This window comes from Alligator sinensis, unplaced genomic scaffold, assembly GCF_000455745.1.
Source record: "Alligator sinensis unplaced genomic scaffold, ASM45574v1 scaffold997_1, whole genome shotgun sequence".
In the NCBI taxonomy this organism is placed as follows: domain Eukaryota; kingdom Metazoa; phylum Chordata; order Crocodylia; family Alligatoridae; genus Alligator; species Alligator sinensis.
In genome coordinates, this window is record NW_005843001.1 from 252,133 (window position 1) to 277,468 (window position 25,336).

Sequence of the window (25,336 nt, forward strand, 5' to 3'; positions counted from 1 at the left end):
AACATCTCTTACTTAGATATTCCTTATGTCATTTTTATTCTAAAAAAAATTAATGCTAGAATTAGTCTTCATAATCACAGATGACAAGAGGCATGGAATTTAATTAAACATCTCTGTTTTAAATGAGGCTTTTTATGAATGTGCCTATCTCCTCATACGCATCCCTCATCTGAAAACTGCCGTCTCGTAAGTGGTCTGGATGAATTCCAAAATGTGCAATTCTGCCGAAGAAAAAAGGCTCCTGGCACTGTGCCATCCAGTCCGTGGGGAGCTCCATGGCCCTGGATGCTAGACTGGGTGCACAGGCTGGAGCTGGGCCCTGGAGCCAGATCCTGGCAGACTGGACCAGGCGGAGGTGGTGCTGGGCCCCAGGAGCCCCATCCTGGCACGTGGGACTGGACAAGGACAGCACAGGCCCCCTGAAGCCCCATACTGGCAGGCAGAGGTGGCGCAAGGCCCAAGCCTGGTGTGTGGTGTCCAATCTGGCCCACAGACTGGCCCTGCACCCCTCATCTGGGCTGTGGGGCCCAAAGGTTGAGCAGCATGGCCGTACAGGAACTGGAGTCACATGGTTTCTGCTGTAGGTACATGCATCTTGTACATATGAGCTCAGGGTCTTTTGGTCAACGGTACCTGTTGGGGGCTGTGCGCACGCACTGTATGCCCTTGTGCTCCCTAAAGTAAAGGGCTGTACATGGTGGAAAATCCCTACATGACTCAGTTCCTTCACTAGCACCAAACATCCAAGCAAGGATTCGAACAGTGAGGACGTGCGTGTCTGTGTGCTGGGGGAGATGGAAGTGCTCCACATGCACAAAGACATGTTGAAAAACTTCAGTCAGAGAAAGACAGGAAAACCTTTCTTCTTCTTCAGTGTTTAACCACCATGAGTGAGTGCTTAGCACCTACCTTTCACGGAGATGAGACAGGAATCTTAGCTCTCAACCACAGGACAGCCCCACAAAACTGAGCATGGGACCTGACACTGATCTGGATTAGTGGTTGGTCGACATCTGGACCGACCTCCCAGACGCTACCCTAGCATCTTAGGAATAAGGACTTGCCTGAGACAAGCTACAAGACGTTGGTTGAGCCCTAGCGGAACGTCTCCTATCTTGAGAGGGAAGAGATATTTAGTTAATGAACAGGGAGCTGTAATGAAATCCAAGACCCATTTACAAAATATCTGGGCTTACCCTTGAGAGAGTTGCTAAGTCATAAATGGAGCTGATTTATAAATTTGCCTTTTCCTAGATAGAAAGAAAGATACGGGCTTAAAAAATGTCTGGTATGTGGAGCGTAGCATCCTCAGGGGAGCTATGAGGTTCAAGGAAAGATACAGGTAAGAAAGTATATGACCTGGTTCATGTGGCAGTCTTGAAGTCACCTTTGACAAAAAATTCAGAGGTGGCTTGAGAGGGATTCTGTTCTTGGAAATGTGGCATGTGGGAGGCCAGACATCAGACATCGTATCTCGCTCTCTTTGCAAACCGAGGTGACGGCATCTGCTACAGACGCAGGGCTAACTCCTTCCCAGGAGAATTTAACAGCATGACTTCAGCATATGCAGCTGCCGACAGACATGAAGAAATGTGCTTACTGGAAGCAGGAGCGTGTTAGTTCGATCCAGCTCTGCAGTGTCTGTACAGCAGGGGTTTTTGGTGCTTTAATCTAAAGCCGATTCAATCACCAAAAAAGCCCCACTAAAGCACCCGATCTATACAGACGCTGGGCGAGCCGGGTCCAACTAAGTGATGCCTCTTCTGGGCAAGTGCTGGGCTCAGCGCGGAGGAACGTGGAGTTTAAAGTGCCCTTTTTTGGGGGGAGGGTTAGGTTTGTAAGCAGCCTAATTTCCCATACAGGGCCAGGTTAGCTCTGTGTCTAATAACTCATGGATAACAAGCTGCCTTAAGCAAGCATAAGAGCCAGTTGTGGAGAATGCTCAACATCTGAAATGTTACAAATGCTCGCAGCATCCCCCATAATCTGATCACTCCCTTCTGTATGTCTGTGTGTGTCCTGCACATGATCAGGAACTTGTAAGACCACTATACAATTAAGTGTGAGGCATTTACCAGTGACAGATAAAATGAAAATGTTATGGGTGAAGTAACAAGAACTTCTGATTTGCTCACAGTATCATTATGGGGCAAAGCTAAGGTGGTTGGGCATCTTCTTTAAGAAGTGCAACCTTTTTTATTAGTTTTTATATCCTTGAGAAGTTGTAAATACTTCAGCTATTTCTACGCGTCTGAAGCTTTATCCCCTATTAAATTTTTTGTGCAAGGTTTATAGCAAAAACATAAAAAAACCTTATCTGACAACCAACTTGTAAAAATAGGTGTCATGTGCACTTCAGATGTATCACAAGTGAGCACATGAAAAAGTCTGTGCGCACATTCTAGAAAACAGACGTGAAGAGAGGAGACCAAGCAAGGGCAATGGGCAGAGACGATCTGCCCAGCTCCACGGGGCCCCCCAAAGCACGGGGCCCGGGGCAGTTGCCCTGATTCGCCCCCCTCCCCAGGGATGGCCCTGGCTGTGAAACACAAATATGAAGGAAACCATTCTCCTAAAACTATGCATCATAGGCTTAATCTAAAGCCCAATAAAGCCACCTCGTTACAGAAAGCTGGTGACAGACAGACTTTGCCAGGTTTCATGGTTAAAGTTATTATCCAGAGTTCAAAGATGGAATTATAACTTCCTCATGCAATTAAGAATACACTTTTTTCTTGTTAAATACAAGAATGTATTTTATATTAAACGGTCTATTATGGAATTTTGCACTAACAGTTCCATATAGTTCTTTGAAAATAGAACGTGCCTTTGTTACTGCACCAAGCAAGTCATGACAAATTACAAAACAGCTCAAAAGCTGCAGTCAGACTGCCTGAAAAATAAGTCTGAGTCAAATAATTATCACTTGATAAACACCCATGCTGGAAACAGAAAACCTACGTATTAACCAGATCACTGAGCTTTTCTACAAGCCATTATAAAAATTTTAAATTATTTCCCAAAGTTCAAAGAATAAGACATTTTGGGTTTTCCTTTTCCATAAAAAGTAACCATCGAAAGAAAGTCACCAGTACAAGTTATAGTTGCTATAGTTGCTGTTCCTTTTATGTAAGTATTTATTAAAAATTCTACACTTTAAAGTTGTAGTGATGACAAAGTGATGGGGTGAGAGACAGAACTGTAGATATGATTCAGCAAGTTAAAAATATTAACATACTTATCGTAGGAATAGAACAATACATGCTAGTATATATATTTATGAAAAAACTTAGTACCCTGAATGTCTGACCAAGTGTTTTAACACCTGGGAATGTTGGTTGTTCTCAAAGGACACACAATGGACAGTGAAATCTCCTTTGATTGTAAAACACTTGGAAGATGAGTAATGTCAAAGAACTACTGTCATTGCCTTTTGAATGCAAAATAGATCACTAAACAGTTCCAAGATGCTTCCCAAAATCAAATGATTTTGAGAGAGATAAAACATTATCCACACTGTTTCTCAGTCACAACTAATGTATCTTTAAAATTACAATCCAAAACAGAACATAAATCATAGACAAGGAAGGCTGGAAGGGTGCTCAGGAGGTCACATCTAGTCCAACCCCTGCTCCAAGCAGGACCAGTCCCAGCTACATAATCCCAGGCAAGGCTTATGTCTATGTGGGTCTTAAACACCTCCAAGGATGGAGACCCCACCACCTCTCTGGGGAGCCTGTTCCAGTGCTTCACCAACCTCAACTTGCCTTGCTGCAGCTTGAGCCCATTGCTCCTTGTCCTGTGTATCTGCCCCCACTGAGGACAGTCAAGCTCCATCCTCTTTGCAGTCCCCCTGCAGGGAGGTGAAGGCTGCTATTCAATCCCCCTCAGTCTTCTCTTCTCCACACTAAATCAGCACATTTCCCTCAGCCTCTCCCATCAGTCCTGTCCCCCAGCCCCACAACCATTTTCATTGCCCTTCACTGGACTCTCTCCAATGTGTCCACATCCTTTCTGCAGTGGGGGGCCACAACTGGACGCAGGACAACAGATGTGGCCTCCCCAGTGCTGAATAGAGGGGAAGAACCACTGCCCTCGATCTGCTGGCAACGCTGCTACCAATGCAGCCCAGGATGCCGGTAGCCTTCTGGGCACCAAGGGCATGTGTGAGATGCTGTGGGCCCTGCCCTGCCCTCTGAAATCAGTGGCAAAACTCTAGATTACTCCAAGTAGGCAGGATCAAAGATATTAATGTAGTGGTGTCAGTGTATTAGGCCTTCTTTGTAGATGACTAGAATAATTACAAACCTCCATTTACTTGACTTTTCCGTCTCACTCGAGAGATCTGTTTGTTAGGCTTTTCTCCTGTTTGAGGTGTGGATGTAATCAAGTTGTTATCTATGTCACGTTCAATTCTACTTCTCTTTGCAGGATGTTCTCTTTCTTCCTTAAAAGAGAAAAAGTAAAAATACATCTTACAAATACTATCTTTTCTTCTAGTAAATACTACTGGATACTCCACCAATCAAAAACTTCTACCTGCTTCTAGGTAAGAAAAAAACAACGTAGAAATTCCAGATGACAAGGTATAACTCATCCAAACTGTCAAAAATCAAGGTACAGGAGGCACTATTAGGAAAGAAAGCTGTATACACATATTCTTTTGCAGAAAAGAATAAGTTAAACTCCTTTTTGATGCACAACAGATCTGTAAACATCAAGTGTTGTGGCATTAATGAAACAGCATGGGACACTGCAATGATGCTTGAATTAATGGATAACCTGATGATTACAATGATCTGCAACCTGCTTTCTTTCACTATCAGAATACCTGGGAAGCAAAGTGCATCCCAAAAGCCAATATTAAATCCTTCATATGTGGCCCCTTTATAAAATGTGGTATTGACAAACTGTACAGAAATAATTTCTGCTACAGTACAGAATATAGAAATGCTGTAGAGGTAGTCATAGTACAGGGTGTGCGTCAGGCTTTTATGGGACAAAAACAAAAAAACAGAGGGTAAATTATTAAAAGGAGAGGTTAAGTCCAAATGTTTTCTCCTACTTTTGGGTAAGGTGACTTCCTTTTAGATGCTCATATATGCTTTGGTTCTCCCAAAACATATCTTTTTATACATCTGCCCTATGTGCATGTTGTGTTGTGCTCTGTTGTGTTGCATTTCTTATCCTGTTCCCTCTCAACATGTGCAAACTGCCCCATGTCTTAAAAAAATGCTATATATGAAATCTGAAGATGACCCTCTGCAATATGCTGAAAAGTGAAGTTGTGCAGATAGTGTAAAATAAATTCATTTAAATCTCAAACAAAAAAGTTGCAGAACTCCTTGTATTATTCATGTTCATATTTAGTCCAATTAGAAATTTTAAAATAAAAAAAAAGGCTGAAACTACTGCACAATTTCCACAGAGCCGCAGAATGTGAAGGTTAAATCAGACATGTACCTTGCTGCAAAGTGTATGGGGCCTAGCCTACAACACAGCTCTGAACTAAATACTCCTACCTCAAATAGTACAGTGCAGGCAAGTGACAAAATACAGAATTAAAATCTGGAAAAAATAGGCTATTTAAAATTAGTGGGCCTATAAAAATCTAAAGCCCTTGTTCAGCCTAAAGTATAAGTATAGTAGAAATTAGGAGTAGCAGCAGTATCAAAATGAAAAAGTGCAAACCTCCCAACAGTCACTGCTGTAGCAAGATCTTGCGTTCTTCAGTTAACATTACTGCATCAACAGGCAAACTAAGTATTTGGGAAAGATAACTACTACAGCAAAAAGAAGGCTCCCTGAATTGGGAAAAGGATGGTAAGGCCTCTCGACCTGCAGGTCACCAAGTCAAATTCAGTTCAGGGAAGAAGTGACAGAAAGTCATTAACACGTTCAAGCTGCTCATTGGTAGATGTGAATTGAGCTGGTGCTGCCATTCAGATGTAGAATCGTCCCCAAAACCACGGTCATAGCTGGCACCTCTAGGCGCTCTTGTGGAGTTCATCAGGACAGAGACAAAGAACGCACGAGTCTGGAGACTGAGCTGGACCCTCCAGAAGAACAGAACGAGGGGATGTGGGGAAACCTGCACGGCTCCCGCCCGCACTGCGCATGTTCTGTGAAAAGGACTTCAGTCTCCAGGACAGTCAATCTCGCACCTTTCAGGAGCAGTACAGTTACTTTAAGAGTTGAAAACCAAACTGCAGATCTCTTTTCTTTTCCTGTTACCCAAACCAAACACAACTCTTCTACTTCTAAAAGTTATCTGTTTGCTGGAAATGAAGTAAAGCAAATTACCTCTTAGGAAAAAAAAGAAAAAGAAAAAATGGGCAAAGCAATAGTGAAATATATAGATAGTAAGATAAACTAATGGACACAAGGGGGTCTTGTATTACAAATCATAAAGCAGTGTTCAAGTGGCTTGTCAATAGCATTTAAAGATGAAATTACATCTGATAGTGTTGCTGTAATTGCTTTACAGTAGAAAATGTCTACTGTAAAGATTACTGTTCACAGTCAATGCTCCAAATTTAACCAACAGTTGTGGCAGACTAAAGCTAGTATGGAAACATCACTTCGATATCAATATGCTGTTTTCTTTTCAGATACTCTGTAATAAAAATAAAAGTTAATGAATGGACTGCAATGAATCCAGAAGAGATAATCCATTATAAGACATAAAACCACACAAAAGAAGACAAGACAAGACAGAAAAAAGTGAATATCAGTTATACAGTTATTATAATCCCCAAATAGGAAAGATCAGTGTAACTTACCACAGTCAGTATTTTTGAACTTTGAAAAATAGCACTTTACTTCTTTATCATTGAAAGGCTAGGTTAAACATTTTAAAAACTGTTAAAAGTTAGTAAAAGCGGTCCCCGTCATCCAAGGCACCTCATCTGAACCGCATCTCTACATCCGCATCAGTGCTACTGTGAAACTAGATTTATGGACAATAACTCTGATGTAAGAATTAGCGCGATTGTTTTAAAGTTCTGCACTGACTCGGACAGGAGCTGAAGGCATCCATCACGCAGGCCGCCAGGTAAGGCCCACAGACACTTGAATTCTAATGGGCATATTTTAGCTACTTGCATATCTACATAAGCTGGTTTTTAAGGGACAGCACAAGCCATCATTGTGATATCAAAGTAGTAGCCTTTGACTGTAATGTTAGCTTCAATATATTTTAAAGACTCCCTTGTATACGCTCATTACTACAGATGTATGTAATCTCGCTCTCAATTTACAGCATAACATCCAGGTAACTGAACGACTATATAAAGTAACGAGCACAATCCACCTCAGACTTCTGATGTTACCACGGTAACCACAACTATTTTGTGAAATCATCAGCGCTCAGCCACATAAATATCGGATGTTAATGCCGTTTCACGGCCCACATGCACACGGGAGAAAGAAAAGGTGGAATTTTATGTTTTATGTTCAGGTAAATTTAGGACCAAAATGTAAGTGACTTTAAAATGAGCAGGGAGGGGGTTAACAAAATCTGAAATAATCACAAATCTTTCAGTTTTCTTTTAAATTCAATGAAAATTATTATTTTGATTCAACTACATTCTTATAGTATGTTGCAGCTAAAATATTAAATCACTGGGCTAGGAACCAGAAGCTTGGATCAATTCATTGTGCAAGCTTAATCGAATGTAAATTTAAAAATGAATCAGTTTTAACAATCCAGCCTTTACCACAGAAGAAGTTATCTATCTAGCTATCTAATTTAAAGTAGTCTTCCTTTAAGTCAGTGCCTGCCTTTTAACACAATGGGTGCTGAACAAATAACTTCAGACTGGACTGAGTGGTGTTATATGACATTTTAAACCAGTACACCGCTTCTTAATATATTGACTAAAAGTTAAAATTCTAAACCAGCCTTTCAACTCAATGTTAATAATAGAAAAACATTTTACACACACACACGTTTCTGTTAACTGATTTTTATACATCATTTCTTGCTGCTGAAGAATTGTATTATCAGAACTTCTGGACTGATGACACTGACAGATTAAAAGTTTTATTATAAACAGCTCTCAAATAATTAGAATAAGTTTTGAAAACTATTTTAGGGCTGCGTTCAAGCTGTTAATAGATAATTGCCCCCCCGAATCTGCACTGAGCAAATTTTAAGTCTGGAGATCAGTATGTTTAAGATTTCTGGCTCCATAAAGATAGAAATTCAGTGGTTTAGCTCTGAGATACCACGACTGAATACAGCCCATGAACTCCACAGCAGAATTTGTTCTTTAGTATATAATAAGGTAACATTTCTCATTTTTCCAGAGGAATATCTTGATAGTAAACCCGGCAACTTGCATATTGTCACGTATATACATGTAACTGGTTGTACAGACTCGTGCTATCTACATCATTTTTCCTTTTTTCCCAATTTCTGTGTTTACACACGAGTACTAAGGGACAGTTCTTCCCTTCTACTGCTTCTGAAGCTATTTTTCTTATGATAACATTTCTTTTATACAAATTCACATAAGTACTTGAACAAATGTAAGAAAAACTCAATATGAGGCAATTAAAATTTTTAGGAACAAAAGAGCTCATACCTTGGTTGTGCTTCCTTTAATGAACTTTTTGATTGAAGACAACAAGCCAGTTTCATTTTTCTGTGGTTTTCCTCCTCCAACAGGTAAGCTTTCTTCTACCTCTGAATGTTTCCTCTTTGTCCTCAAAGCACGCTGCGTGTGAATTTGATTTGACTGCTGAGAAGCTTTCCGCGTTCTCAGCCTCATTTTTGTGTGTACCACATGTAAAACTGTAAGAAAAAAACCCCTAGGTTATTGAAGAAATACATTAAGCCTCAAAGTGTGAATCCACAATTGTTCTGTAATATTTACAAACAGTGTTCTGCTGTTCTAGTTAATTTTTAACTCTGTAGATATGTGACTTCAATAATGCTACATTTTAAGGCTGTGTATCAAAATTTAAGACCTCTCTGTGTCTACATTGGTGTCAAGCTTTGCATGGAAGTAGAAATTATGGCATAAACTGTCTACTAGTGCAGGTTAATGTTTTGTGTCTCTTCTGCTAAACTGAGAAGGCTTAAAACTAATCTGCTGTACTGCTGTACCCAGTAGCATGACTTAGACCTCACCGAACTCCTGCAACTTCTTGTATCTACTAAGAAGGTGTAGCTAAAGCAGTTTCCTGACACTCAAACACACAAAAATTACGAAGAGGGGCAAGGATATTTTTGCAAGAGAAAACAGAATCATGTTAAAGGGCTGCTAGGATAAATAAAATAACAAAATAAAACAAAGTATAGCAGAGATCCACTAAACAATATCTTGGCTTAGTCTGGTTGCTAAATGCCTGCCCAAAGAGAAAGGTCTTGCGGTGCTTGGACAAGATGTCCAGGCTCAGGCCAAGCCACCTTGGTATGATGGACTGACGGTACTAGGAGGTTGCTCCCAGCTGGCTCGAGGGATCACAGTGGGGCTGAGGAGAGACAGCAGTCCCTTAGGAATGTCACTTCCAGGCCACTTCGGGCTTTCTAGATCAGACCTGGGACACACAATTGTGCCAGGAAAGCTACTGGAAGCCAGCGCAGACTCTCCTGGAGTTACCGCTTCGGGCGACCTATCCTTGTTAGAGACGACAGGCCTCTGCGTTCTGCACCAGCTGCAGCCTCCACGTATGAGCGTCTACTGGAACTACCCAGGCACTTAAATATTACATTTCTAGATCAAAGCTACGCCTCCACTGGCTGATTGGGCATTTAGCAACGCGCGTATTTGGATCGACTTGAATGGGACTACTCAAGGCCAGACAAATGAAGCAGCCAACAACTTTATATGGGTGGGTGTTATACAGAGGAATATTGGTCAGACTCATTTACTTCCTAACCCACTTCATGACACAAGTCAATGTTATGAAAGATTATAGATGCCTCAATCACACGGCAGGATTCAGTATCTGCTTTAAGAAATGTCTTTAGTGCCCATCCAATTCTAACAGTTGAACAGGTAGAAAAAATAACCTGTAATACGTATACATTTAGGTAATATGAAACAACAGCTGCCTTGAAGATTTTGAAAAACAGCAGAAGTTTGTGAATGAATGGCTACGGGCATAACAGCGCGGTGATACTTCTCTTCAAACCAACCCAAGTTAGCACTGACCAAAATGTATAAAATATGCAGACTGCTGATTAATCTCAGTCCTACTGCCAGTAGACAGGTGACCAGTAACCACCCCTTCCCCCCCACTAATATCACCACTGACCATTTTTTAAAAGACTTAACAGACAGCAAAGCTCTAAACCAGAAGACCTTTCAACAGAACCAGGCTGCTCTATAATGGCATGATCGGTGCCACTGCTGTCAGACTTGCTATACCTGTTGACAAGAACAGGACTTCATTTTATATATAAAAATATATTCTGCCACTTTTTATAAGCACCAAATTCACCAATGATCCTAACAAAGAGCAACAGGAGTTTTAGTTTTAAAATGTTTAGATTAAATATGAAGAAAACTAACGACTTCCATAATTTAAAGAAGGGAAACAGAAACTGCAACCAAAAATTTTACAAAATTAGCCTTTTGTATTTTTGTGCATATCAAGCAAAGGAAGCATTAAAACCCAGGGCCCAGGTTGTCTTCATCATGTGAATATTTACAATTAAAGGCACTTTGTTACAAAGCAATGTACATGGAAAGAATAAGGCAGAGAAGGTATGGAAACGGTAAATCAATTTGAACCCAATTTTTCTTACACCATGCTACCAGAACAATGAAAGTTAGAAATAATTTACTTACGTAAAGATGTAAAGGAAAAATATTTATTAGAAGATGAGACACAAATTCTATTCATTTCACATTAAAAATATACAAACTTAGGAAGACTCTCTTTTCTCCACTCTCTATGATATAATAGCAGATTTAAAGCTAAACCATAAACCAAAAATACATTTTATAGGTGATGGAAACAGTTTCCCAGTACTCTCCTGTTTAGGAGTTTATAGGTTTGCGCAACTTAAGATGTTAGGCCAAAAAAATGGCAGTTGTTGCTATCTGCCCCAAGCTTTCGTTTTTGGCAAACTCAAATGGTCCCACTGTATTCAAAAATGAGGTGGGAGAAGTATGTTTTGCCACTTTTAAAATTCACTGAGACGCTCTAGTGCAGTGGTTCCCAACTTCTTTCATACTGCAGACTGGCAAACTCACTCAAAGAATTTTGGCAGACGGGATATAGAAACAATCTAATTCACATATTTAAATTTAATTTTCACGTGGGAGGTGTTGCGAGGAACATCATCAATAAAGAAAGAGACAATAGCTAAAAATCATACATACACATCACTAGCTGGCTAAGCTAGCTAGCTGCTGAGGATACCAGGAGGAGACAAGCCAGACGCTAGTAGCTACGGCAGTCGTGCTGATACGGAAGTAACTAGCCGCGGTTACCATGGTCCAATTTCAAAAGCTAAAGCCAGAGTCATTGGCCAAGCGAGGACATTTTTGCCCAGCCAATCAGCATGGCGTGGGCATGGCCTGGGCATAGACCTGCTACTAGCAGTGGTTAAAGCTCGTGCCACGACCCAGCAGCTGACCCGTTGTGGCCCAGTACCAGGCCACGGCCCGGTGGTTGGGAACCTCTGCTCCAGCGCTTCCATACTTTAAAACAGGCACTGGAAATCTGGCAGGAGGACTGCTTTTGTTGTCAGGGATTTACCCAGTGGTGTCCCCATAAAAACTACTGAAATGTGGTCTAGTTATAAGACTCTGCAAGACTGCACCTTCCACATTTCAGTAAACTCTCGGTAGAGTTCAGGCCTACATTTTCTAAAGATTTCCCCTGGCACTGTGTGCGCTTCACTCCCTCAACTTGCACTGGGCACCAGACACAACATCCCAGGAATTAACTGAGTACTCTCCATCCTAGGGCTGTGAGGCCTGTCAAGGATTTTCCCTGCAATTGCTAACTTTCTCCCAACTTTTAATGGTCTCTGTGGTGCCAGGCACCAAAACTGAGAGCAAGCAGACAATCATGGAAGAAGGAAGGAATAGTCTGACATGCATGCAAAGGGAGAAGGTTGGGAGACAAGGACCGGCACTGAAGCCATAGGGAGAAATATGACTGGGAGTAATACGGGCAGGAAAGAACAGAAGAGGACTAGGAAAGGCTGGAAGACTGTTACTGAGAGCACCCCTCCATAAAGAACCTAGTCTTGAACACATTATTTCCAACTCGTCATATTCTGTTGCTATCTAGCAAATATAGTGAAATCTAAGACAGAATCACATGGGATTGGGAAAACATTTTGCTTTAGACAGCTTTCCATCTTATAGTGGGAGCTTTCCAGCTGCAAAGGCATGCCAGGACCATAGACATTTTCTGGCAAGAGCAGGTTTCTGGCTTATGCACGTTCCATCTTCGGTTTCAATGTACCTGTGAAACAACCAGCACAAGTATGCCTGCATTCCCTCCAGAGGCAAGTCCACATAAAAAATAAGAGCCATCAATTGCTTTAAGTTACTTCATTAGTTCTATTATAGACCCCTGCGCTGCCAACGACCCACGTTGGGAGTCAGTGGGTGTATCTACATGTGCAATGAATGCAACACAGTAAACTCCAGAGTAGTTCAAGCCAGAGTAAACTGCTCCCGGACACAGCATCTACATGTGCGCCCAGGACAGCAGCAGTCTGAGCCAGGGTGGAGTAGGTCCCTGGTGGCCGGGCTGAGAAGGTGCAATTTAGGCCCCATGTCACCCCATGTCTACACCAGGGGCAAGCAATTATTTTGGGCAGAGGGCCGCTTACTGAGCTTTGGCAAGCTATCGAGGGCCACATGACAGATTAATATTAATTTTCTAAATTTTTTAGGGGCCCCGTGGGCTGGATACAATGGCCTGGTGGGCCGCATCCAGCCCCTGGGCTGCATTTTGCCCACCCCTGGTCTACACGTATGTTTTAGAGCAGGAAAGTACTTGGCTGTAAGACAGTAATGTCATACTATCCTACAGTGGAGTTAATTAGTGGAGTTTATTGTACTCTAATACCGGTGCGTGTGTAGACAGTGATGCTTTACTGTGGAGCTAATTAGTCTACTCCACAGTAAAGCACATGTGTAGATGCACCCAATATCATTCTACATAATGAAAACATCGGCAAAAGTTTGAAAAAAATTAAGTTATCAAAAGTCAGGAAAGGAAAGAATTAAGTTTGCCTTATTATGGTCCCTTTATATGGGAGCAGTATGATATAGCCTTTAATCATACAAACACGCCCACGCCCAAACTGAGGTTGCATGGGCAACCTTAATTCTGACATTTCTTAACCTTTAGGGTGTTTGACTTTGCAATTTTAACATTCTTTTAATGTAACTTATTTGAATTAATTAATTACATCATGCTAATGAGTGTTGTAAGCTCTAAAACATCACATCAACAGAGATATATAGTGCACAATCAAGCAAACCTAGGCAACTATTCCCATCCTGCCTTTTCATTGTGTAAAAAAATAAAATAAATCAAATACATAGAAGTGGTTATAGTGTTAAGCCCAGCATCCTAACCTAGTATTAGAACAGATAATTAGCTTCTAATTAGATTAATAATTTAAAAAAAAAATCTAAATTTCTCCCCTAGTTCCAGGTAGCACAGTATTCCTCGATGGTTACAGTGTTGCAGGTGCTATGAAATGATTACTACCACTCTGCCAGATATGGTTCTTATGGCTCCTAAAGATTCAAAGTTAGAATCACAGAGAAGCAGGGCTGAAGGGGATCACCAGAGATCATCTAGTCCAACCTCCTACCTGAGGCAGGATCACTCCTAGCCAAACCATCCCAGACAAATCCTTGTCTAACCTATTAGCAAAAATCTCACGGCCAACCCTGACTTAACACCCTAACCTGCCACAGATAAAGTAGGGGGACAAGTTTGTTTAGGATCTTCAGTGTACGAACTGGTATATGAATATAAAATAACAGAATTACAAATGCTGGTGCCTGTATGTATATTATTGATTACATTACTGTGAAAAAAGTCATATCTGAGATATTACTGCACATCAAGAAGGTAGTAAGGATGTGCTTGTGATTAAGGCACTAGACTGAAACTGGAGATATATCTACATTCATTTCCTAGTTCTGCCACAGACTTCCTGTCTGAACACCGGAATGTCCCTAGCTTTCTGTTGTTAGCTCTCCCTCTGGAAAATGGAATAACATTAGTCTTCCTCACATGGATGTTATGCAGATAAGTTCGCTAATGTTTCCGAGGCTCTCTGGTGATGGCAATCATAAGTACGCAAACTGATCAACCCAGAGAAATAAGCCATAAACTACAGCTCTTTAAGAACATCATGCACCATATCACACAAACATTCAGGATCTTCCAGTTATTGAATTCACGCTCAATTAGACAACGCTAGCTTTTTGTTTATCCAGTCCAAAACAGCACAATTAGAACCCAGTAGAATCTCACTAATTCACATTAATTACTATTGTGAATCAGAAATCGAGTGAACGAACAATAAAATATGGCATAGTTTAATGCATCTTGGAATTTAAACTACAGTTCTTAAAATAAATGAATACCCTTTGCTTAAACTTCAGTGGATATTGTTATATACTTGGTAAAAATCAAAATAATTCTACAGCAGTCTTCTAAAACAGCTACTGAACATGTAGAATGACTGCCTCTGAATTCACAAAATTGTACTGCTACAACCAAACCTGTGTGTTTGTACCTGTCCATACATTTATAGTGGGGCTGGAGTGTTGTAGCTGTGATGGTCCAGGAAATGTCAAGAAGAAAGGCTTTTTGCGATATCTTTTACTGGACCGTTGTTATAGTTGGAAGAGCTGCTGGACAAACATTTGAGCATCAGGTGCCCTTCCTCTGGTAATATGGGATGCCCAAAAGCTTGTCCAACAGCTCTTCCAGATATAATGCTGGTCTAATAAAAGATATTGCAGAAAAGCCTTCTCTATAAGTTTATACAAATATTTGTAAAATTTAGGTTCTAGAAAGAAGATTCAGATAAAATAAACATAAATTATATATAATTATAGAAGCTGTGAAAGGAAATTTCTTTTTAAATGTCCAGAAGTACTAGTTACCTACCCTTTTATAGAAAGAAGCAAAAGTTAAGCAGTAAAATATGAACCAAGTTAGTTTCTGCATGGTTTGTACACAATTACCTAGCAGAGTTGAACAACTCATCTTTATATTAGTGCCAGAGAGATCCTTGGCTTATTTCATATCCTGGGTATCAAGCCTCAGGTTATAAATATCTCTAATGGACTTAGCAACAGTTACCTACAATCCTCCTGATGACAGAAATTTGCTTTCCTAATGCTACATGCAGTTGGCAGTGTGCTGCTTTTACTTGTAGCTCTTAAACAAGCAGAATACAAAACTAGTAGACTTCACAGAATGCTCATAAATGAGCCCATATATATATATATATATATGTATATATATATATATATATATATATGGATTTCCTTGCTCGCAGACATACTGCTCAGATGTTTACCACAGCATCCCATTCACTAGCACTTAACAAATGTACTGTACAACACTGCACTTTAACCACATTCAACGAAGCAAGGACTTGCTTCTCTATTGTATGGTGTTTGCATCACAAAGGATGCCTAGAAAATAAAAACAAAACAAAAATATTTCTACAATTAACTGCATTTTAGGTTTTAGTAAATAAAATAGAAGAAAGAAATTTGCAGAAGAACCGATTTCAAGATCCGTTAGCCTGGCCATCTGGAATTCTTACTGTGTGTGTGTGCATGCACATGTGTGTGCACGTGTGTGTGTACGCACGTGCTATTATGAAATGTTGGTATCAAGGTGTTAACGTAGCACAATGAACCTCAAGCCAAACAAACGCATTACCTGTAAGTATGCCTGACACTAAACAGCTAAAAACCAACATTGCTTCCTTCTGCTTCCTCCATGTCCTTGTCCAATTTTTAAAATCAGGTAGCAGCAAAACAAACATATGATGGTTTTGAATATAAGAGTTCAGGTTGATGTTTGAAAATAAGAGTTCATAATATCTGAAACTCAGCCTTAAAGGTAAAACACAATAAAAACGCAACTGTGATTAAGCAATTTTTGAGATGGGGGGGGGGGGGGGGGGGGGGGGGAAGGAATCAAGGAGAAAAGCAGTAATTAAGACCAAAAGCTGAACGAGTTACAGCTGACAGTATAAGTGTTAGTGACATTTAGTTTTTACAAACTTAGTTATGAGATTTACTACCTTGCAAATATTATTTCTGTTCCCCGGTTTAGATACAGTGTGTACAGAGGAAATAATAGCCCGAGTTCTACATGTAGAACGTATTTCTGCACAATTTTCAGTCAGGGATGCATTTTTCTTAAATTTTCTTGCCACACCTGGAAAGGGCCTTACTTTTCTATAAAAGGAGAGCTGCGTGCCACATATGATTAACTAAAAAAAATAAAGGTAACTCAGAAAACTGTCTGAAGGTAAAAAAACAAGAACCAGAATGCACATACTGGTGTGGAATAGCAGCACACTATGATTGCTAAGGACATTAACAAAAGCTAAGACTTTTGTACAATGACTCTAGTGTTCAGTAATAATGCTGGACTGCCACCACTGAAGACTGGAAGATCTACCTATTCAGAAGATATTTATAGTATGGGCTACAAAATCAATGTAGCAGTACTTTAAAGTAAATCATCTTCAGGAATGTGGCTAAAATGAGTTAATAAGTGGCAGAAGCATCTTTTTTCTATCTTAAGAGTTTTCTGCACAACCAATCAGTGTAGGAAACCAAGCATTCCCAAGCCTGGTCAAATACCCTCAGCCTCCAATGGATTCCCACTCCTTCTGTCTGCCAAACAGAGTAGTCTACTGGGCTCCTGATGGCTTTCTAGGTGGGCTGAAGCATTATTTGAGCTGCTGCTTCTAAAAGGGAAGAAGCATACAGTACAGGAAAGAGTTTAGAAAGAAACTGCCTTTAACCTCTAAGGGTAACCTTTCTCTGCTTTGCTCAGTCATCATTTCTGCAACCACGTTCTCAAGGATAAAAACGTGGCTTAGTCTTCATGTGCTTTCTAGTAAGATTAACTAGCAAAGATGTCAATTATTTATGTTGTAGACTTCTAGGCATTTGTCTGTGATCAACTTGCTTCATCCAGAGCAGTGAACTGTCATTAAATGCCAGCAATTCCCTGTGATTACTTGACTCAGTGCAAAACCCAGGTCAGCTCCCTTCAGCACCTCCAACTTCGGCTTTGGCCTGCTTAAAATGTAGGTACCTGGCCCCAGGTGGTAGATTCAAAGAAAAAGGATTAGGCACCTAGACTCTGTACAATCAGCAAGGAAAATAGGCAGTTCTGAAAGGTGCTTCAGAGAGTTGGCACGCTGAGCAGGGAGCCCCCAAAGTTAACCAATGAAAACCAAAAAAACCCAGGGAAGATGTGAATTCCTGCCTGCCTCTGGAGCTTAAGCACCTCCATCCTCTTGCAATCCTGTAGCCCAGAGTCCTCTGCTGAGGTTAGAGATCTCATCCACAAAGGTTCATTTTTCTTTTGCCACAGCCATAGGAAGAGGCTGGCAAGGTGGTCTAGTCATACCTATTTTTTACGTAAAACTCTAGTGGTTATCATTCAGTCACCCAGAAAATGGGAAACTAGGGCTCTACTGTATACTCAGCCTGAGGAGATTCAAACATGTATCTCCCATCTACCAAGTGAATGCCTGATAGGGAAATTCAGAGAAAGAGAAAGAAATTTAGAACAAAAGTTTTTAGATTCCTTCTGGGGAAATCATCCAGGCCAGATTACAAGTTTCACCATTGTGAGGTGACCCAAGATTTAAAAATTAAAATAATTCAATCAGAACTTTACTTCTTCAGGTAATGTAGCTCAAAGGTCTCAAGGACAATGCATTTGAGAAATGCTAAGCAGGATAGCACTGTCCATACAACTCTGGAGAAATCCTCGGAAATTCCAGGAATACCACCAAAAAGGTCATAATAACTAAATAAAGCTGTGCCTGGGTGAGGAGGTGGAAACATGGGACAGGGAGTATCCTCAGAATGAAAGAATGATCTTGTCTGGACTGACAATGAGCTCTGGGAAAATGACTTACACGTAGGGTCCTCTCACCCAGCCAGACCCCAAAGCATTTTATAAGCTTTAAGGAAATGTTTTCTCCACTTCTCTCAGCTCAAAGAGCTCAAGATTTTACTCTCTCAGAAACCTTGGGTCTTTCTTTAATCTCCGTAGGAGACTGTAGCCATATCTCAATCCTGCTGATATAGTTCCATCTGTTTACCACTTCTGCCACATTTCAGAGGAAATACCTTTCTTAAATCGACAGATGTGTTTGTTACAATTGTCCTCGTAGGCTATGGACATACATAACTTTAAGTCATTTCAGAAGAGGGGGGGATTGCCACCTGGGAGCATGCATCAGCTGTTCCCAATTAACTGTAAGTGAAGGAAAGGTTTAAAGTTACAACAGTTTAACTCTACTTATTCTGGAATAGGAAGAGACAGGCCTAAGGGTTCTACTGGAATAGTTTATACCACTATAACTGGTAGGCCTGTCCCATCCTCGGAGGCAGAGCAGATACTAGGAAACAAATAATCAACAGTGCTCAGCAGAGCTGCTACTGGCAGGTGCTCTGCCTTACCATTCTTGGGGTGCAGATTTAAACTAGGGATGTGAAAGGTTAAACGGTTAAACGTTAATTCTATTTATTTGGTTAAAATATTACAGTTAAAGTTTAAACTAGCTCGCCTTTGTATGCCGCCTGCCCCTTCCACCAGCAGTTCGTGCCACATAAATCAAAGGGCTGGGGCCAGGGTTTGTGGGGGAGGCGGTGGAGTCTAGCCGAGCCAGCCTTCTTCCTGGATGAGGAGAGGCAGAGAAGGGGAGGCAGGGCTGGGCGCAATGGCCAGCACCAGGAGCACCGCTTGCCACCTGCATGTGTCTTGCCCTATGACAAGCAGAGAAGGTGCTGGCTCCTGGGGGGGGAGGGGGAGTCTCCTTGCCTCCGTCCCTGGCTCACTCACCACTCTTGATCCCGTTGCCCTTCCTGGCGATAGTGGTGTTCCCCTTTGAAGACAACAAACTACAACCTATACTCTCAGAATGTGACATGAGGCTACGAACTATGGCCATCTCCAAAGAAATACAGTCCTTTTTCAAAATAACAATTATTTATACCTGTCACAGTTACCTGGTGAACTACACAAGATGCCTTCTACTGTCACTGGGCTCCTATACACATGCAGTAAGGCTGCTCCAACATGCTGTAACTACAGTGCATTGGAGAAGACTTGATTCATTGAGTCTGCTGGAGTGTGGTAATTACCACGCTCCAGCAGACTCCAGCCTCACGTGTATCAGTGTCCCCGTTCTGAAAAATAGCAGTGGGGGGAGCACTTTAACTAAAGCTTGTTCGACGAGCTTTAGTTAAAGCGCAGCTGCCATCATTTTTCAGTGCAGGGACGCTTATACACGTGACACTCTGAGCACTTTAATCGGAACAGCTCTTGGATCCACTCTAATTAAGGCACCTCCTCCCACTCCCCACCCCCCACACTCCCAGAGCATGTCTATAAATGCCCATTAAGTGCTCCTCAAACCTCTAGCGGCCACATAACTCAAAAGTACAATCAGTTGATTCTCCCATTCTTAAAACTGGCTCTGGGCTGCGGTACTTGGGTTGTGAACATCATTACCTGAGCAGATCTGCCTTAGTCTCGGACATTGCAGTTCCATTCTCCCTGAGAGCAGTGACAGTGGCTAAGTTATCTCACAGCCTTCATAGAACAAAGTCCTATTTATTTAAGAGTATTTCAGAGAAAATTTATCTTAAAAACAACAAAAGTGACCACATGCATGCACAGTTTACCAGGTGTTTAAACACAGCGGATATGGAAAGACTAACTCCTGAAAGAGCCTTCCAAAAAGCCCCTTTCTGTCTCACTTAGTCTCCCTGTCAGAACTTACTCAATTTACAGCCCCGGTCCTTTTAACACTCCTCTTGCAAGAATCAAGTTACATTTCAACTGTTAATAGCCCTTTCATGTAGGAACTTCCAGCACTGGTAAAAACAAGTTTGCACCTTTGGAGACAGGATCCTTGATCCCTTCCCCATTCATTGTCTTTCAGGTATAGACTTGGGTGCTTTGGTACATCAGAGTATCTAAAAAAAAAGAGTACAGATCAGATTCTTTTGGTTTAGAGTGGATTTTTTTTTATGCCCAAACACATTTTTCTTTTTTAAAATGTATCTATTCACATTTAAGCTTGAAATTATGACAGCCTGTATTAAGGTCTCAATTTACTGTAATCTACTAAACCATCTAATTAAATAAAAAATATTGTTAACAGTACACACTCACTGACAAAGTCTTAAAGAAAATCAAACCACTGAATCGAGGAAAGTCACAGGCTAACCAGACAGAACCAGAGTTTTCTGAAGTTATAAACCAGTCTGTATAAACTGTACCCTCTTTTACAGGTGCATAATGGACATTTTCTTCATTCCAAATTATTCAATTTTGTTTCATGCAGCAAAGTTCATTTAAAATAGAGAAACTTATTGGAAACTGAAAAACTGTATGAGGGACTAAGATCTGCTACTTTGAAAATTTTGAAGGACACATTGACCAAAAACAATCTGTTCAGATTACTAACTACAAAGAACACTTCCATTGTTTAGTACATCAGTTAGTTTTAAATGCAAAACATGTTTCGATAAACTTTTTTTTTACATAGACAAAACATTTAACACATTTTATAACTGATAACAAATATTTCAGAATGGTGGCTTTCTGTAATTTCCATCCAAACACACTTCACACAAATTATGAACAAAAAAATTAATCGTCTAGTGAATAAGAAATGTCATTCTTCATTTTCTAGCATAACAACACATAAAATAAGGGATACAAATAAATGTAATCTAAGATATAATAGCTTGACTGTGTCTATAACAAATCTTAGTTAGAAAAAAAAAATAAATAAAAGAATTTTTTAAAAATCAAATTTTGTACTACAAGTCATCCTGAGCCTTTGCTGAGAAGCGTGGCATATAACTCAAATAAAGGTTACATTTAGTTGCAAAATGACATTAACTTAATTGTTTGTATCCAATGAAGATTAATATTTCTTTAGGAAAATAATTAAAAAGTAAAATGCAAAACATGACTAAAATTGAGATTTAAATACAGTTTTCTTGCCTGTTCATTTAATCCCTATTAAAATCAGTGATTTTAATCACTTTAAATCAATACACCCTGCCTGGAAACCACTGCGTTGCCTACATGACATGCATGGGCCCTATTAAACTCAGCATTATGGGCATATAATCAACATTCCAGTAGCCAGAGTAAAAATTAGATGAATAGTCGCACAGAAAATTCAAAGGACCCAAATCACAGTAATTTTCCCTAAAAGTTCTGGTCACATACAGCGTTTACAGAAGTGTTACATCTCAGTCTTCACAACACTATTACAAAAAACTCCCTGTTTGTCACAATAATGTGTTCATAGTTTCATAGTTGGTTGGGTCGGAAGGGACCTGAGCACATCATCAAGCCCGACCCCTGCCACGGGGTCGGGCTTGAATGAATGCTGGGATCAATGCTGTTAACATGCCTTAAAGTTTCTCTCATAAATGAAGGGGGTAGTTTATAGCTGGAATCTGTTTAATGATCCTATTATTATATTTGTTTTTCTTTTTTTAATTTGAACCATTTTTAATGCAGTGGCCCTTGCTTTGCCTATATGGATTTGTTCTGCTTCTGCTGCTATTTGTCACTGCTCATTTCTTCATTAATAATGTACAATCCCCTCTATTAGAAGTAAAATCATGAAAACGTTCTTCTTACACTTTATTTTTCTGTGTGACAATATTATTCTTTGTGACAAAGTAGGTATACTCAATGATAGATTTGGGGCAACGGTACTGAACAACAAAGAAAAGTTGAGGCTGAATTCACTCTAAAAGAATCAGGTTATCTCAGAACTGGCCAACAAAAATCTCAAGCACCAGAAAGAAAATTTTATATAGGGGTCCACCGATAAAGATTTTCTTGGCTGCTACCAATAGCCGATGCTTATTTAGTAATAGCACTTATTTAGTAATGGCATTTTAAACTACTGACATCAGTAAACCTTTTTTTGTTTGTTTTGCATTTACACACACACGTGCACGCCTCCTGCCTGCTCTGGCCTGCGATGAGGAAGGTGGCGACCACCTTATTCCCACGCACGTTGCCTCCTCACCCATGGCTCCTACCCGCAGCCCAGCTCCCTGTGCAGCCCTCCTGGGGGGGTGGGCTGGACCCTCACACAGACAGCAGTGCTGGGCGCGTTTGGAGCCCCAGAGCACGCTGCTGCCTCAGCACAAGCGGGCCCTGCGCAACCAAGCTCCCGCGGCTGCCAGGGCGAAGCCACTTTTGCAAAGGTGCCTGGTGAGCGGAACGTCTCCTGCGGGTTGCCTTACCATGCCCACTGCCCACCCGCAGCCCAGTGTCTCTGCAGCAGCCCCAGTGCTCAGGCCCCTGCTGCGTGCACAGCATTGCCACGGCAGTGACAGCAGCAGCAGCAGGAGCCGGTAACGGTCCTTTTGTTGCTGAGCGCGGCACCCTGTGACTGCTCCTCGGAGCACCCTCCCCATCCCTGCTGGGACCTGTAGTTTGCTGTGGGCTCGGGCCAGCGGTGGGGCGCAGGGACTGGATTATGCTTGCCAGGGTGCTCCGGGCATGCTGTCATAATTATCAGCTACAATGACCAAAAAAAGCTGATCGCCAATAACGTAATTCCTCCTTTTATTGGTGCTGATCTGATAGCCAACTGATATATCGGTGCACCCCTAATTTTATACTCACTATACTAAAACACAGGTGTGAGAAAGTCTTAAAGGGGATGTTAGCTGTCTATGAAAAATGCAGTTTATTTAAAGATACTGAAAAGAGAAACTGCTGAGATGGGAAGGTGCAGTGTGCAAAGCAACAGCTTCTTAGCTGTTCCAAAACTGCAAATATAAAACCAAAAATCATAACAATACCTCATAAGTAGGAAAGATTTTTCAAGTGTGAGAGTACTGAAGAAATGAACATTGTAATTTCCTTCAAATTGGATATTTCAAAGTTTATTAAAGTGTCAAGGGCATGTGGACACACACACACACACACACACACACATTTTTTATTCTATGCCTTCCTACAAAATATATTCAACAACACAGGATTTGAAGGGACTTCATGAGTCACTGACTCTAGTTCTCTGCCAGCACTGGCACCCAACTCATATAATCCCTGTACAAAGTGTAATACTACAGATATTTTTTAACTAATTTTAATTGTATTCTCTCCTCATTTGGGAGCTATTCAGAATGTTCTTTGCACTCAGTTTTTCTGCTAAAGTAACAAACTCTATCAGCTTCACTGTGACAAACCCCAAGATGCCACCACATCCAAATTTTCTGCCTTGATGGATAAAATTTGGCAAGTTTTTTCATCCTCAATTCACAGTATATGCAATATATTTATTTATAAGCATGTGATATTAACTGATTGTTGAGGGTGCCCAGTTAAAAACAATTAAAAAAGAGAATTAAGGTTCTAATAGCTTATACTGGCTTGTTTGTCTTGTTTAGCCTATTTATGTTCCTGTAGCTTTAAAGACATTAATAGTAAACTGTTACATCGCAAACCTAAATTCTAGTTGAATTATTTAAAATGACTTAAAAGTAGTTTCAGGTAGCAGACCTGCTCACGTTCCCCTACCACCTGATTTTACAAATTTATTTTCTTGTTCTGTTACATATTGTTCCTCCACTGTTACTCAAACAAATGGCAAACATATTAACTAATGAAGAGGCAATATGTAAGAGATGCCTGTGTGTTACTGTAACATTAATTCCCAAGACTTTTCAAATGTGCTAAAAATGAAAATCACTGATAAAGACTTTATATACCATTATGTTCCCATGTCCTTAGTTCCACCCTGAATTCCACTTAACTTATGTCTATCTAATATAATAGGCTCCAGTTTGCTAGTCTCCAACAACTGCTGTGTCAACATGTGCAAAATGTAGTGAAATGGTATTTTTGTCACTGTAAGGAAAACAGATGCGACTCTGTAAACCACGTCTGTTGAGTGAGAAGATGTCATTTTTATGTTGTCACTTTTCAGGCTAGAACTGCATTTTAAACAACACGAAACACTACAACTTACCATATTTTCTGTTCCTGAGATTGAAAAGTTAATGTTTGACAATGTAGAGTTGAAGTGTTTTTGTAGCTGTTATGGTCCAGGAAATGTACAACAGGCAAGAATTTTTGTATTATATTTTTTACTGGACTGTCTAGCTGGGAAGAGAAGTTGGATGAGCTTTAGGACACACAACACTATTCTTCGGGTCTGGGAAGGGTGAAGACCTGAAGAAAGGGGCTTTGCACATGAAAGCTCATCAAACTTTTCTCCCAATTGTCCAATAAAGATATCAGAGAAAACCCTTGCCTCTTGTAATGTTTAAAAAAGCTTCTCAAGTTCCTCAAAACAGAGGAGCTATAGACTATTAAATATTGCTAGTATTGATTATATGCAGCACAGATCCATGTTCTCCAGGGCTGAAAATATAAACATAAGCTAGTGTCTTATTATGACTGACAACTCGTTGGATTTTTGAGTTATGATTTTAGAACAGTCAGACTGGCAGAACTAAAAGCTGCAGCAGTTGTGAATTTATGTGGTCCTTGGATCTTGCAAATCCTTCACCGTTGTGGAAGCAAGCCCTACCCAAAGCAAGAGAACTCCTACCTTCTCTCACCTGCAACTCCACAGCTAAATAGGGAGATGGAGATGCCACATTCCTAAAGGATTCAAACCTAACCTAGCTAGCAGGTGTTATTTTATTTGACGGTTTTTGTTGTTGGTTGTTTTTTTTGGGGGGGGGGGGGGAGGAGGGAGGAGAGGGAATCAGGGGAAGAGGAAGAGTGGTTCAGGAACAGAGGATGGAGACATACTTTTATATTAAATATTTTCCACCACAGAAGATTACAGCGGCTAGAGAACTAGCAAAATTGTGATAGTATCAGAAACAAGAAATCAAGACCTGAGCAAATGAGATGAGAAGAGACTTAGAGTGCTTAAGATTCTAGGTTTGGTTCATGTTTGTTAACTATTAACTTCAATGCCAAACAAATACTTGAAAGAAAGTTGGTCATCACATTCATCCCTTCATTTAAGGTGTGTAATGTGAGCTATCACATTGCTGAAAACTTGGAAAGAAATATTCCAGCCAAGTATTGAAATATTTGGAAAACC

General features: G+C 40.6%; 1 protein-coding gene across 3 annotated transcripts in view; it reads right to left on the reverse strand.

The window, feature by feature from the left end:
• The window catches only part of CTDSPL2 (CTD small phosphatase like 2), a 55,019-nt gene that overhangs the window by 22,030 nt on the left and 7,653 nt on the right, over positions 1–25,336 (reverse strand). The window contains exons 2-4 of one of the 3 annotated variants that reach the window (XM_006036689.3): positions 20,121–20,201; positions 8,589–8,797; positions 4,309–4,447 (exon numbers count right to left, since the gene is read on the reverse strand). In XM_006036689.3, the coding sequence (XP_006036751.1) occupies positions 4,309–4,447; positions 8,589–8,797; positions 20,121–20,157 (385 nt within the window). In that variant the 5' untranslated portion in view covers positions 20,158–20,201. The other 2 variants (XM_025193036.1, XM_006036690.3) reach the window with 2 other exon arrangements.